The sequence below is a fragment of the Dipodomys merriami genome, unplaced genomic scaffold (assembly GCF_024711535.1).
Source record: "Dipodomys merriami isolate MVZ:Mamm:240054 unplaced genomic scaffold, mDipMer1.0.p SCAF_2, whole genome shotgun sequence".
NCBI lineage: Eukaryota > Metazoa > Chordata > Mammalia > Rodentia > Heteromyidae > Dipodomys > Dipodomys merriami.
Genome location: NW_027203381.1, coordinates 9,446,255 through 9,458,809, shown reverse-complemented (window position 1 = coordinate 9,458,809; position 12,555 = coordinate 9,446,255). Strand labels below are relative to the sequence as shown.

The following is a 12,555-nucleotide window of genomic DNA, read 5'->3' as shown; positions in this document are numbered from 1 at the left end:
AAAGGAGCCAAGAAAGGCACTTCCTGTCCTAAACAACCCCTGCCTCCTGCCCGCTGGCTTCTCTGGCTGCTGGACATGCTGGAGCCTGAGCAGGTGAATCCAGTGAAGGAATTGCTGTCCACTCCCACCTCTGCTTCCAGGGAAAGGCACACTAGAATTTGTAAAATAGGTAAAAATAAATGATGCTCTCAATAATCTTGACTCCTCCCTCAGGATGTACTGACACAATCATTCCAGAGATAGGAGGATTATCTAAAAATGCATTTTCCATACAGAACCAGAGCAAGCTTACACTAGCACATACATAGATCAGAGCATTGATTACCCCTCAATTAAGATGCTAAGTGGAACTGAAATTCACATGATCCAGTGGTTCCAGTGGTTCATGCATGTTGTCAGCAAGGGTTCTCCAAACACCTTCTGTGCTATGCATGAGAGCACTTATCAAAGGAGCAATTTGACCAGGGCAGGGGCTGCAATACAATTCAACATCCCATCTGGGGCCAGAGGTACACTTGTCTTTTCTGAACAGTGGAAGACAAAGATGGAGCCATAAGAAGCCAACTTTGGGCTTATTCATTCATTATGAATTCACTCTTCAGCTTTTCCAGAGTCACTTGAGAGTCACCTCTACTAAAATCCCTGGCTCAGGAATTCCTTATGGAGTTAATACCCAAGTCTACTACAATTGAGTAACTGATGGTGACAAATCTCAGGCTAACTTTTCTTTTCTTTGCCAGTTGGAGGGGGAGGGAAGAAAAACATCTGAGTCTACTTGAAATCATTTTGAATTTTAATCATAGCAAATGTGTTTTAACAGTAGTCATAAAATTAACATTACCACATATACAAAGGACAAGACACCAGTTGGCATACAAAAATACCATATATTAAAATTGAGTTCATTGGAAAAACTCAGGACTAGCTAAGACACCATCTATAACAGAGAGCAAGCAAGAATGCTTTTAAGACATTCAGATTAATAAACAGCAGCTTGATATCCCCTTTACAAAGTCAATATTTGGCAACATTTGGACAGTATTTTTTTCTACATGGACCAGCAGCTCATTTATCTGTAGGGCAATTTGGCCCTTTAAAAGCTCCTAAAAATAAATAACCCACATAACTGTAAATGAAACATGTCAAGGACTGGAGTCAACGGCCTCTGAGCAGCATCTTGCTATTTGACCAGAGTTTGTTAGCCAGGGCGTGGGAACACACTGGTGGAACCTAAGTCTGTGGCAGCCACCAGGAACCGGCTTCCACACGATGTCAACCGTCCAGTGAGGCAAACACGAACAAGTGGTGGGATAAATAAATAGAAACTATGATCAATGGTAGGGAATTCAAACCTAGACAGACCCATAGAGCTCACTGCATTCCACCGCGAAGGGGACCGCAGACCTTTGTACTGACTCAGCCACCATCTCTACAGAAGGTTCTGGAATTGTCTAGCATACTGATCCACTCAAGAGTTTAGAAGATGACAGGAAACAGGGGGCCTCTTTGGGATTCTTCGCATCAACTGAGTGCACTCTGTAGAGTCGTCCTCGGCATGCGTCATCCGGCCAGAGCGGCAGATTGCGCTTCACTGAGCTCTCTCACTTGCTCCCGGCTGCTTTCTTCAGCCGGTTTCTGTCCACAATGTCCTTTTGTACCTGTTTTGTTTTCCAGCTACAATCCTTACCACAGACTTTCTTTCTCTAAGTATTTTATCCTGCTCTGGGTTTGTCTACCTGTCTGTCCAGACATCCATGGCCTTTTCTCTACTTTTCCCATACAAAGTCCTCTTAACAGTTGAGTGGAATCTTAGCCAGTCCAGCCAGAACAATATAAAGCAATTGAGCTTTGCGTACTATTTAGAGATATCAACGGTTCCCCTGATAGACGACATTTGTCTCTTCTTCTTGTTCCAGCCCACACTTCCTCTCCACCATCACATCCAATCACCTACTTCTGAATTCCCAAAAGGCAAATGTCAAATTAAAAATGGACGATTCCTCTTGTGGTGTAACTTCTAAACAACCAACTGTTTAGCAAAATGGACATCGGAAGGCTGAAACATGTTTTATTGGGGCATGGTGGTGTCAAGAGGATGGAGAACAGGGGAAATAGAGAAGGGTGGGTGAGCACATTACCCTTATATTCAATGAACACACATGAGCATGAAACCTTATAACTGAAGGGCATGGGTGGGGTTGGGAAAGATGGACAACAGTGGAAGGGGTGACAGCTATCAAGAAGCATTGGACTCATAACCTGACTTATGGAATTGCAACCTCTTTGTACAACTACTGAAATAAAACATAACATTAAAAAGAGATGCATTGTACTTATAAACTGATTTGTGGAACTGAACCCCCCACTGTACAAGGGCTTACAGACATTTTTATTAACCATTCCTTTGGAAAACTCTTTGTAGGATAACCCCAAAATAACTTACACCTCAGGGAGATGACAGGAGACTTTGCCATGGATTACTAGCCTTGCAAACTAGAGCAGCATTCTGTATGGTTAGAAATAAGATAAAAATGAACATCCCTGCAAAACAAAACAAAACAAAAACACAAAATAGCATGCTGTCAGGGATCTGAGGAGGCCCCTAAGTATTTTGTACTAATTACTGATTGTCCCTAGAAGTATCATAAGATTAGTATCAAAAACCTTAAGCTAGAGTAAAATCCAGCTAGTAAGATGAATGTTTTCAAGCACCACTACATCGTGAGTGAGAGAGACACAGTGGGATTTCCCCAGGCAGTGAATCAAAGACTACTGGCTACAGAGAACAAAGAAATTTGTGCAGAAAAATGGGAGCCACACTGGAAGAGCTGGAGAATCATGGCATACTACCCTGATCCCTTGAGCAGTAAGAAACTGAATGCCTCATCTGCTCATGTGCCTTGGTGACAGATGCTTTCGAAATGAACACAGCAGAACCTACCTCTTCACACACTGGCAAAATCTAAAAAGCTTACCTACAAAATTTACTACCAAAGTCTAACATTATGTATGGAGCTCATAGCAACAGATAGGAATTCAACCTCTATATTCAATATTGTGTAATCCCTGCAAGTTAGAAAGTAGGATGGTTCTTACCATCTAGCTCATTCCTTTCCCAGCTAAATTGTGTATATATGTGTGCATGCACAGTAGGTCAGGGGAAAAAAATTAATGCTTGATTATCCACTTTCTTGGCACTGGAGTTGAAATTTGGAGCCTTCTTTGTACTTATTTTGCAAATCCTCTACCACTTGAGCCATGCCCCTAGTTCTCTACTTAGGTTTCAAGAATGTTTCTGGTTTCACAAAATTCACAACTGATCACTGTTGATTTGAAATTCTACTTTTAGCTTCAAAACTGTCATGAAATTTCCTTGGCTCTGGTATGGTGTAGAAACTGTTTGGGTAAGAATTACCTTGTGGGTGACATTTTGCTGGGAATGATGGAATTGTCAAGGAACAGATTCTTCATCTAGGTCAAGGATGACAAATGGCCTGATTGATCCTTTAAACAAAATGCTGCCTGGCCGGTAGCCTCATTTTTCCAAGGGAAGATACATAATACAGTGTTTTGCACATCATTCCTGTCCACTAATAACCTTGAGCTTTCAAATTTTCTTAAGTCTAATGAAAAACAGCCACTTTGACAAAAATGAGGAGCAGTTGCGTTCACTCACAAGTTCTAGAATTAAACACACACACACACACACACACACACACACACACACACACACACACACACACACACAAAACAAAAAACAACCAAGTCTGCTAGATTAAAGCAAATGCCTTTGGTTTATATTACACATGGAAAATAACCAAAAGCAAATTAACCAATTCTGAGACACAAAGTTTTAAATACAAGCATGGGAACTCTTCAGATAATTATCTAGACTGGAATAAATATCAGCTTATCCGGAAGAGTCTGAGTTTTATATGGAAATTCATCTCAAACTGAATTGCCTGCTTTCCTTTACTCAATTAAAAAAAAAAAAAACTATTCTAGTAACTTCAATACTCTTCCAGTCTTTCAATTCCATTTGTCAATGCATCCAATTGTCGAAAACAAAATGTAGGAGGTGCTTTTGTTTATGGAATTGTAACCCCTTTGTACAACTGCTTAATGATAATCTTAAAAAGTGCTTTGGTGCAAACTAGTGAAAACTAAAATAAAAAATGTCAAATCCCATTCTAAAAATAGCATCCACACTTTAGTCTGGCATCTGAAAACTGACATTCACAGATTCCTACATCAAATATAATGACAAGCTGTCAGACTTCCCAAGAATACAAAAACACTCTGAACTCTGCAAAACATGCTTGCTCTTAGATTTCACACCTTACTAATGTGGCAATGGAGTTCAGGAAAGACATTGGAAGTGAAGGGGGAGTCATAGGCTTTTTTTTTTTTTTTCTGAAACACTTTTTTGGACACAAGACCCTAAACACAATTTCACAACACAGGTCATGCACAGCTTGCAAGTTAAAACATTTTACAGCTACAATCTAACTATTTTTGGTCAATAAATTCACATGCAGCTTATGGTTCCAGAAAAGGGGCTTAATAAAGCCCACTTTAAGCTTTATTGCTCTTCCTTGGCCCACTCCAAAGGCAGCAGATGCATTTTTACTGTCATACTGAAGATGACGCACTTTTTAAGCCCAGAATGGAAGAGCTTTCTTTTTGCCAACTCTGTGTTACTAGCCCATAAACAATCTCTCTACTTCACTATTTTAGGAACATTTTGATGCCTCTGGTCACTATGGTAGTCACTAGCCACATGGGACAATTTGACTTTTAACATTTTCATCATCTCTCAAGTTTCTATCAAATAGCATCAATCTAGAAAGCATACTGATCTAGAAAATCATATTGATCTAGAAAAATCTCATTGATCTAGAAAATCCCAAGGGCTGTAACTAGCACACAGTTGACCCTCCAGTGGGCCCACTCTGTAAGTCATGCACAAGATTAAATTTACTTGTAAAGAGAATACCTTGAGCTTTCTGATAATAAAAGGTGAATAGAACTCAGAATCAATTTGCCTCTTTTCATCATAACTTTTACCACAGATAACTATACAGATATTTTCCAAAGACAATGCTTTTTTTTTTTTTGGTGGCATACTTGGCTCTACTTAACGTATTTAAGCATTCACTTGTTTGTCAAGATCACTAATAAAGATGAAAATTCATGCTTCTTATGGGTTACTATTTATACAACATTCATTGTCCTTTACACATAGGAAGGAGGACCCAACCAATGTTTAGCAATTTTTAGAACTTCAAATCACATGGTTTGAAAAGTTTCTTCAATCATCTATGCTCATCCTTAAATCAACCCTCCTTTTGTTTCCCAGAGAAGTTCCTAACCAAAATGAAAATAAACCTACAAAAACAAACAGGAAAGCAATAGTTGAATGAAAAAGGATATATTCATCAACCCTGAAAAGAATCACTTATCAGGCAGGGATGGTGACAGATCCAGGAATAAGCAAGAGGGCATCACAATGCATGGCCTTTAGCATTCTTTTGTTGCAGAATTACAAGTTGTCACTCTCCTTTGCGGGCCCCATGGACTCACTTCCAAACTGATGTCTGCCACCAGAGGTTGCTTTCAGCTCTAACTTTCTCTGCTTTCCACTTGTGGCCTTTCACGGATAGGCAAGTACAAATTCTGGCAGCTGCATTGTATGGAGTATATAGGTTGTTAGCATTGCAGGGAAATTCCAAAGAGGCCAGGGCAATGGATACCAGGTAACATTAAAACATTGTTAAACACATAAAAATTCTATCTGGAAGGTTTGTAGGTCTGTCTTTCACACACACACCCTAACAAGCAGGTATGCAAGTTGCTGGTACAGTTCATTTAACAATGTAAATAATTTTTCTTAAATACACACACACACACACACACATATTCTGATTTGAATGTAAATAATTTTTCTTAAATACACACACACACACACACACACACACACACACACACACACACACACACACATTCTGATTTGGGTAGGTACTATTCATTTTAAGGTCCAGAATCTACCAGAGAGCCAATTAATTTTGCACTGGTCACTGTAGCTCCAGCACATGGCTGGTTTTAAGTGAACAGTTCTATGGACATTTGTTTTTTTACTCTACAGCTTTAGACTAAGAAACACAGGACACCGCATCACCACACACATTAGTGTCCATGGGGGCTACATAGCCTACTGAACAAGCACAACTCTATCACAGACTATGCTAGAGGCTTGGTCATTTCATACTGTACATAAATGTATGCAGATTCCACTCATCAAATTAATTTAAATATTCCATGGCTTAGAACTGTAAGGATAAAATCTATTTGAAACGTCGCATTTTCAATGCAACATTTCTATGTATTTTTTTTCCCTCCGAGAAAAATAGAAATTAGGTCAGACATGCATTACAGCATCCTGGGAGTTTGAGAAACTGACACTAACCCAACAGTATATTGTGTTACATAATACAGGATAGTATGTGGTTAATAGTATACCTAAATTATTAATACCAAATAAATCCTAGATTATTTGTTGTATAATGCCCAATAGCTTACACAATAAAATGGCATTGTAACCTAATTTCTAGTTTGAGCTTTCAAATACATTTTCTAAAGGTTTTATGACAAATTTGAAAGATTTGAGAAATCAGAGTTCATAATTTTACATTGAATTTTCATGCCAATTAAGTGTGAGCTTTGTAGTCTAGTTATTAGTTTTTCAATTTATTCACATTAATTCCATCTGTTTAGTATGCATATACTTTTATGTTGCTTGAAGGTAACAGCTAGCATATAATAGGTAAATTAAATTGTCTCAATCTTAAAGGGATATTGTCTAGCTTTACTTTCTGAAATCCGTCACTTCTTATTTTTCTCTTCTTTCTCCCCAACGTTCCTGCCATTTTCTGGGATTCAACAGAACTTAAAATCATATTTAAGTGGAAGGCTTGCTTCCTAAAATCAATGAAGGGGACTAGAAAAGAAGTATAAAGCTCCCACCTGAATGCCCCCTCACAGGAATTTATCCTTTAACAGATCTTTCTTCATGAGCACCCATAGACCACTATACATTTTCAGCGGTTACATTTTCAATTTGTAAGGAACTGACTCATTGATGGGAACGTGAGCTGTTTACTTTGCCACTCTTCTCTATTAAAAAAAAAAAACACCACATTTTGAAATACAAAAGATTTTCTTGGTTATATCTCAAGAGAACATTGGAGTTCTAAAAGGTTTGACTTTCACGGGCCAACATCTTTCCAAAAGCAATCTGTCTAATTCAGATGCTCGTCCATTCATAGTCTTCACAAAGCCCACAACTGGAAGAAAAGACAAGCTCTTCTGACAGTCTCCATTTATGCCTTAGAAATACAGTACATAAAAACATACAACAAAGGTGAGTGTTGGAGGTGACAAACAAGGCCCCTCATGGGGGGCGGGGGAGGGACGCAGAGATCCAGGTGTCCACAAGGTGGCCAATGTTGCAGATGCTTCAACTTATTCGTGCCTGTGATGTCTGACTCACAGGGTTCTTCTGAAAAGACTCAAAAGCCTGAGGTAAATCAAATTACACACACGCTACACACACACAAATACACAAATATTTACATTTTAAATTGTGAGATGGCTTGAGGAAAATCGGCATACAAGTTTCTTGTGGAATTAGACATTTCTCATTATTTCTTCTTTATTGCTCCCTTGTTTGCTTTCAGATGAATAAACAAGTAGCAAATTCTAATCGCAAGAGAAATCAAGGTACATGACAAGACACTTGTTCAAATGTTTTCTTCAAATCACCACAATCCGTTTTACTTATTTTGATTTGGGTGTCCTTCAAAATGTATAAAATGCCTTAGCAACAAAAAGAACACTGGGTTTCATGAAAATAAAATAGAAGAAAAAAGAAAGAAAGAAAAGGCCAAGAAGCCAGCACTGGATGTCTTTACTGAATTTCTATGTGGACTCGAGGTTTAATTCTACTCATATACACAGCATCTTCGTTTTAACCTACTGTATTTAGAGATTGTTGTATGCACGCGTATAGTTTAATGTCTAAGTAGAATATGTCTATCTCATAATGTGATCTTGAGAAATCATAAATTACAGGCCCATTTCATACATGATTATGAGGAAGCATGCAATCATCTTCAAAGCCGTCTCCATCCACGCACAGCAATTCGCCTGCCACCTCGCTCAGACCTCGCCTTCCACCCGCTGCGTCTGTCCTTCGGGTGGATCAAGTAGCAACCCAGAGGCCAGCGCTTGGCACCAAACGATCAGTAGTGTCACCCCCTCCCCCATCTCACTGGGATCCCCATCACCAACACCTGCTCCACCTCTACGTTGGCACCCACAAGAGCCTTCCCTGCCCTGGGGTTCAGCCGCAGGAGATCACAGTGAAGCGCTTGGAGATACAAGACATGTTGTGCAGTACAATGCCCAGCAGGAAGACCAAGACACAGGCCACCAGGATCACAGTGCACACGCCGGACCAGGTGGAGCTTTTCACAGCCCCCCGCCTGTCTGGCTCCTCCTCCACCGCCTCCTGTGGGGGACCACCTTGCAGAGGCTGCTGTTCGGCTGGGATGGTCACCACTGTGACAGACTTCTGCTGGCTCCCAGGCAGCAGACGGCAGCCCATGTCGCCCGGCAGTAGAGTGCGCTCCTTGGAGATGGGCAGAGGCAGCATGTAGCACCCATTGCTCGGAAGTTTGATGAAGACTGGGGTGTGCTCGGAAGTGTGTGGGATGGCGATGACGGCCAGGACCTCGGGGTCGTCGGGGAGCTGTGACACTGAGAAGCCCGGGGGCAGCTTGGTGATGCCCCGGCACCAGGGACATCTCACGTCCTTCTGGCTGGTCCTCATCTGCTGGAGGCACACGGAGCAGCAGGTGTGTTTGCAATCCAGCAACTTGGGCCTGCGCCGAGGACTGTAGTAATTGAAACAGATCTGACATTCCAGCAAAGAATCCTGGGAGAGGGTCTCCATCGTGGTCCGTGAGTAGGAAGGGTGGGGCCCACAGGAAGGAGGAGGAGGAGCTGGTGTTCAGTGGTCACCACCTTGTCCTTCGCAGGTCACCAAGGGGAATCACGGAGCTTGCAGGCCTTTGGCGTTGACGCATGCATTCATTTCTGGGGAGACAAGTGACACAAACAGAACGATTTAACTCATTCAGAGAAGGTGTGAGGTGTGTATAGTTCAAGGATTTATAGCCTAGTTCCAAAGTATTGATCTTGGGTCAAAAGCATAGAAATGAGGCTGTGGGATTTCTGTAATGTTCCCAGCTTCCTTAAGGAAGCACGACAAAATTTTCTAAAGAAATGGATCCCATCCACAGGTAGAGACAATGCCTCCTTATTTCATAGTCTGTCGTTTCTCTTTTGTGTATTGCATTGGAACCTGGTGCGTCCTAAAACACACTAGAGAAATTCTCTGTGGTATTTCCTATGAGGTCCTCTGGCTCTCTCGATCTGTTCCTACTCACCCTCCTGTAAATAATAGCTGCCAGATTCAGGCAATCTCCGAGTGCAGCATGTAACCAGCCTGCTGCTATGGGCCAGGAAAGCTCCTTTCTCAAAGGTTATTAACATGACTCTGCTGGAAGAAGCCCATCTTTTTAATCCTTGCCACCAAATCATTTGAACCAAGATAATGCTTATTAAGCATTTGAACCATCTGATAATTCTCACCACCTGTTTAATTCTCATCACCTCATCAGAAGCAATCAGAAAAATGGAAAAGCAATGTACCTTAAGGCAGTAAAGGTCAAACAAAGGCACATAAACCACAAATATTTCTCAGTCAGTTCTTGTATTATTACTATTTAGGCTTGTGTCAAGAACCATTTCAGTGCCTCACACATGCTAGGCAAGTGCTCTGGACCACAGACAGGAATTAGAGGTCAAGCTGTTTTCCAGTGAAGAAATCAGTATGAGAAGAGAAAAGGAAGTCAACCATTATCAAATTATTTCTAATTATTTCTCTCTTCTACATGAGACATCAACTAGAATTTTTCCCCTAATCCTAAAATGACTTATAGATGTCTGCTTATAGATATTTTTTATTTGGTGCCAGTCCTAGGGCTTGAAATCTAAGTCCATAAGCACTGTCCTTGAACTCTTTTGCTCAAGGCTAGTACTCTACCACTTGAGCCACTACTACACTTCTGACCTTTTCTTTTTGGTGATTAATTAGATAAGAATCTTGTGTACCTTTCTGCCCAGGCTGGCTTTGAACTGAGATCCTAAGATCTCAGCCTTCTGAGTAGCTAGGATAACATGTGTGAGCCACCAGCAACTGAGAAAATGTGGTATATATACACAATGGAATTCTATGCCTCCATCAGAAAGAATGACATTTCCCCATTTGTTAGGAAATGGAAAGGTTTGGAAAAAATTATATTAAGTGAAGTAAGCCAGGCCCAAAGAAGCATAGGTCCCATGGTTTCCCTTATTTGCAATATCTAGTATAGGTATGAGTCAAGCGGAAAAGGCCAGATAATGTGATGTTAGGAAAATGAACCCTTAAATATGTATTTTAATGTTTTTGTTTCTTTCATGCATGTGTTTCTAATGCATTTATAAGATTATTTCTTTGTTGCTTTGTATGTCCCTCCCCCACAGTGTAACCCCCGCTTTCACTATATTTGATGTCAGTATAACATGTGGAGGAGATGGGGACAAACAAGTCGTTTAAGGATTCAGGGGGACCTGTTGCAACAATGAGAAGTACAAAATGTCATGTCAAAACCAGCTTTACAATTTCGGTGTGGGGGGGGAGGGGGGTATAATTGGGTGGGGGGAGGGGGGTATAATTGGGTGGGGGGAGGGGGGTAAAATTGGGTGGGGGGAGGGGGGAGGCGGGGAAGGGAAGTGAAGGGTAAACAAAGGAGGAGGCTGCAATGCTTGGTAAGAAATGTATGCATTATCCTGCCCATGTAATTGTAGCCCCTCTGTACAGTATGTTCTCAAATAAAATAAAATACAATTTAAAAAAAAAATAAAATAAATAAATTTATGTTGAAACATAAAAAAAAAAAGAATTTAAAGAATTTTATATCCTTAGCTCTTAAACTTCTATCATTGACATAGATGGCACTTACAGAATCTGTATGCACTCATTCTAGGCCCAACAAGGACAACAGATCCCATAGGGAGAGAGAAATGTGCTCCATCAGGCTCAAGCCACAGACTAGGACTGTGTACCAAACCTAGTGTCTGGTTAACTTGGCATTTATAGTTGGCAATGGGAAAACATCAAACATTAAATGTAGAATGATTCATCTGGGGCAGGTTACAAAGACCTGTTTGCAGCCTACTATAATATCAGATAAGAGATGAAGAGTGGCTGGGGGCAGGCATATGGGAGTGATAGGAAGTGTTACACTCTCTTATAAGAGTAGCTCAGACCAGGCAATGCATTGAATGAGGTCATAAGGTAGCTGGAATCCAAGTTAAGTCTTGATAAGACCACAGCATCACTGAGAGAAATCGCGATCAGAGACCACAAAGTCCTGCTTAGGCTATATTCCATGCAGGTGTTGGGAAAAAGTTAAGTTATACAGGAAGAATCGAGAGAAGCTGGAAAATGTGGGGCTGACATTGAAAAGTCAACACTGGACATGATTAAGGTGACATCCATGGGGGAGAAGCAGCAGCCAGAGCCAGACAGAAAGGAGAGGAGAGTGGCCTGCAGGGACCAAAGTGGAAAGGAGACCCATTACCTTATAGTGGCCGCTCCTGGGTGGTCCCTGGCAAGGCCACGACCCCTCCAAGGCTCAATATCCTGAACTCTGTAGGGTAGCCACACGTAAATGATGCAGATGAAAACTACTGGGATATCTTGAGATTTTCAGCAACCACAACATCTAGTGGCATAAAGATTATATCAAAATATGACACTTATTCTTTAGTTCTTCTGGGTATCAGCTAACACAAAGCACATACATTGCTGTTATTTGTTATTTATTTGGAGGAAAATAATGTATCTAAAATGTTTAAAGAACCATAGATACTGGTCCCAGAAGATGGAGGCATCTGACAAAGGAGAGAAAAGGAGACACAAGCCTTGGAGGATGAAACTGCTCAGCCAGGGTGCGCCTTTAGCACTCTGTGAAAGTCCTTCATCCAGCTACCAAGATCTAGCTTGAAATCTTTGCAGGATGCTTGCCCCTGAATACAACTGACTTTCAGCCCACCAATTATTGGCTTTTCTTATGGCAAGCAGCCAGATCAATGTTGGTAACAACTCTTCAAACTGTATCTATGATAATGAATTTGTTTTCTTAAAGAGGAGGGAAGGAGAGAGAAGTAGAGAGAGGAAGAGAGAGGAAGAGAGAGGGAAAGAGAGAGAGAGAGAGAGAGAGAGAGAGGGAGGGAGAGACACAGAGAGAGAGAGGTCATGAAGTTTGTTGGCATTATCTTGCGCTTATCTGTCCTTAGTGTTAAACTCACAGAAAATCAGGTCCTAGTATCCTAGTGAGATGTGAATCTGAATCTAGGAAGATTGATCATATAGGAAGATTGAGTTGT

At 41.0% G+C, this 12,555-nt stretch overlaps 1 protein-coding gene across 6 annotated transcripts in view; it reads right to left on the bottom strand.

Annotated features, from left to right (window-relative positions):
* Window positions 1-775: 775 nt before the first annotated feature.
* Rnf152 (ring finger protein 152) overlaps window positions 776-12,555 on the bottom strand; it is a 163,186-nt gene continuing 151,406 nt past the window's right edge. For 5 of the 6 annotated variants that reach the window (XM_070029013.1, XM_070029016.1, XM_070029011.1 and 2 more), the window contains one exon: window positions 776-9,156. In XM_070029013.1, coding sequence (XP_069885114.1) covers window positions 8,402-9,013 — 612 coding nt within the window. In that variant the 5' untranslated portion in view covers window positions 9,014-9,156 and the 3' untranslated portion in view covers window positions 776-8,401. Of the gene's footprint in view, window positions 9,157-11,747; window positions 11,892-12,555 lie in introns of all 6 variants that reach the window. The other variant, XM_070029012.1, reaches the window with a different exon arrangement.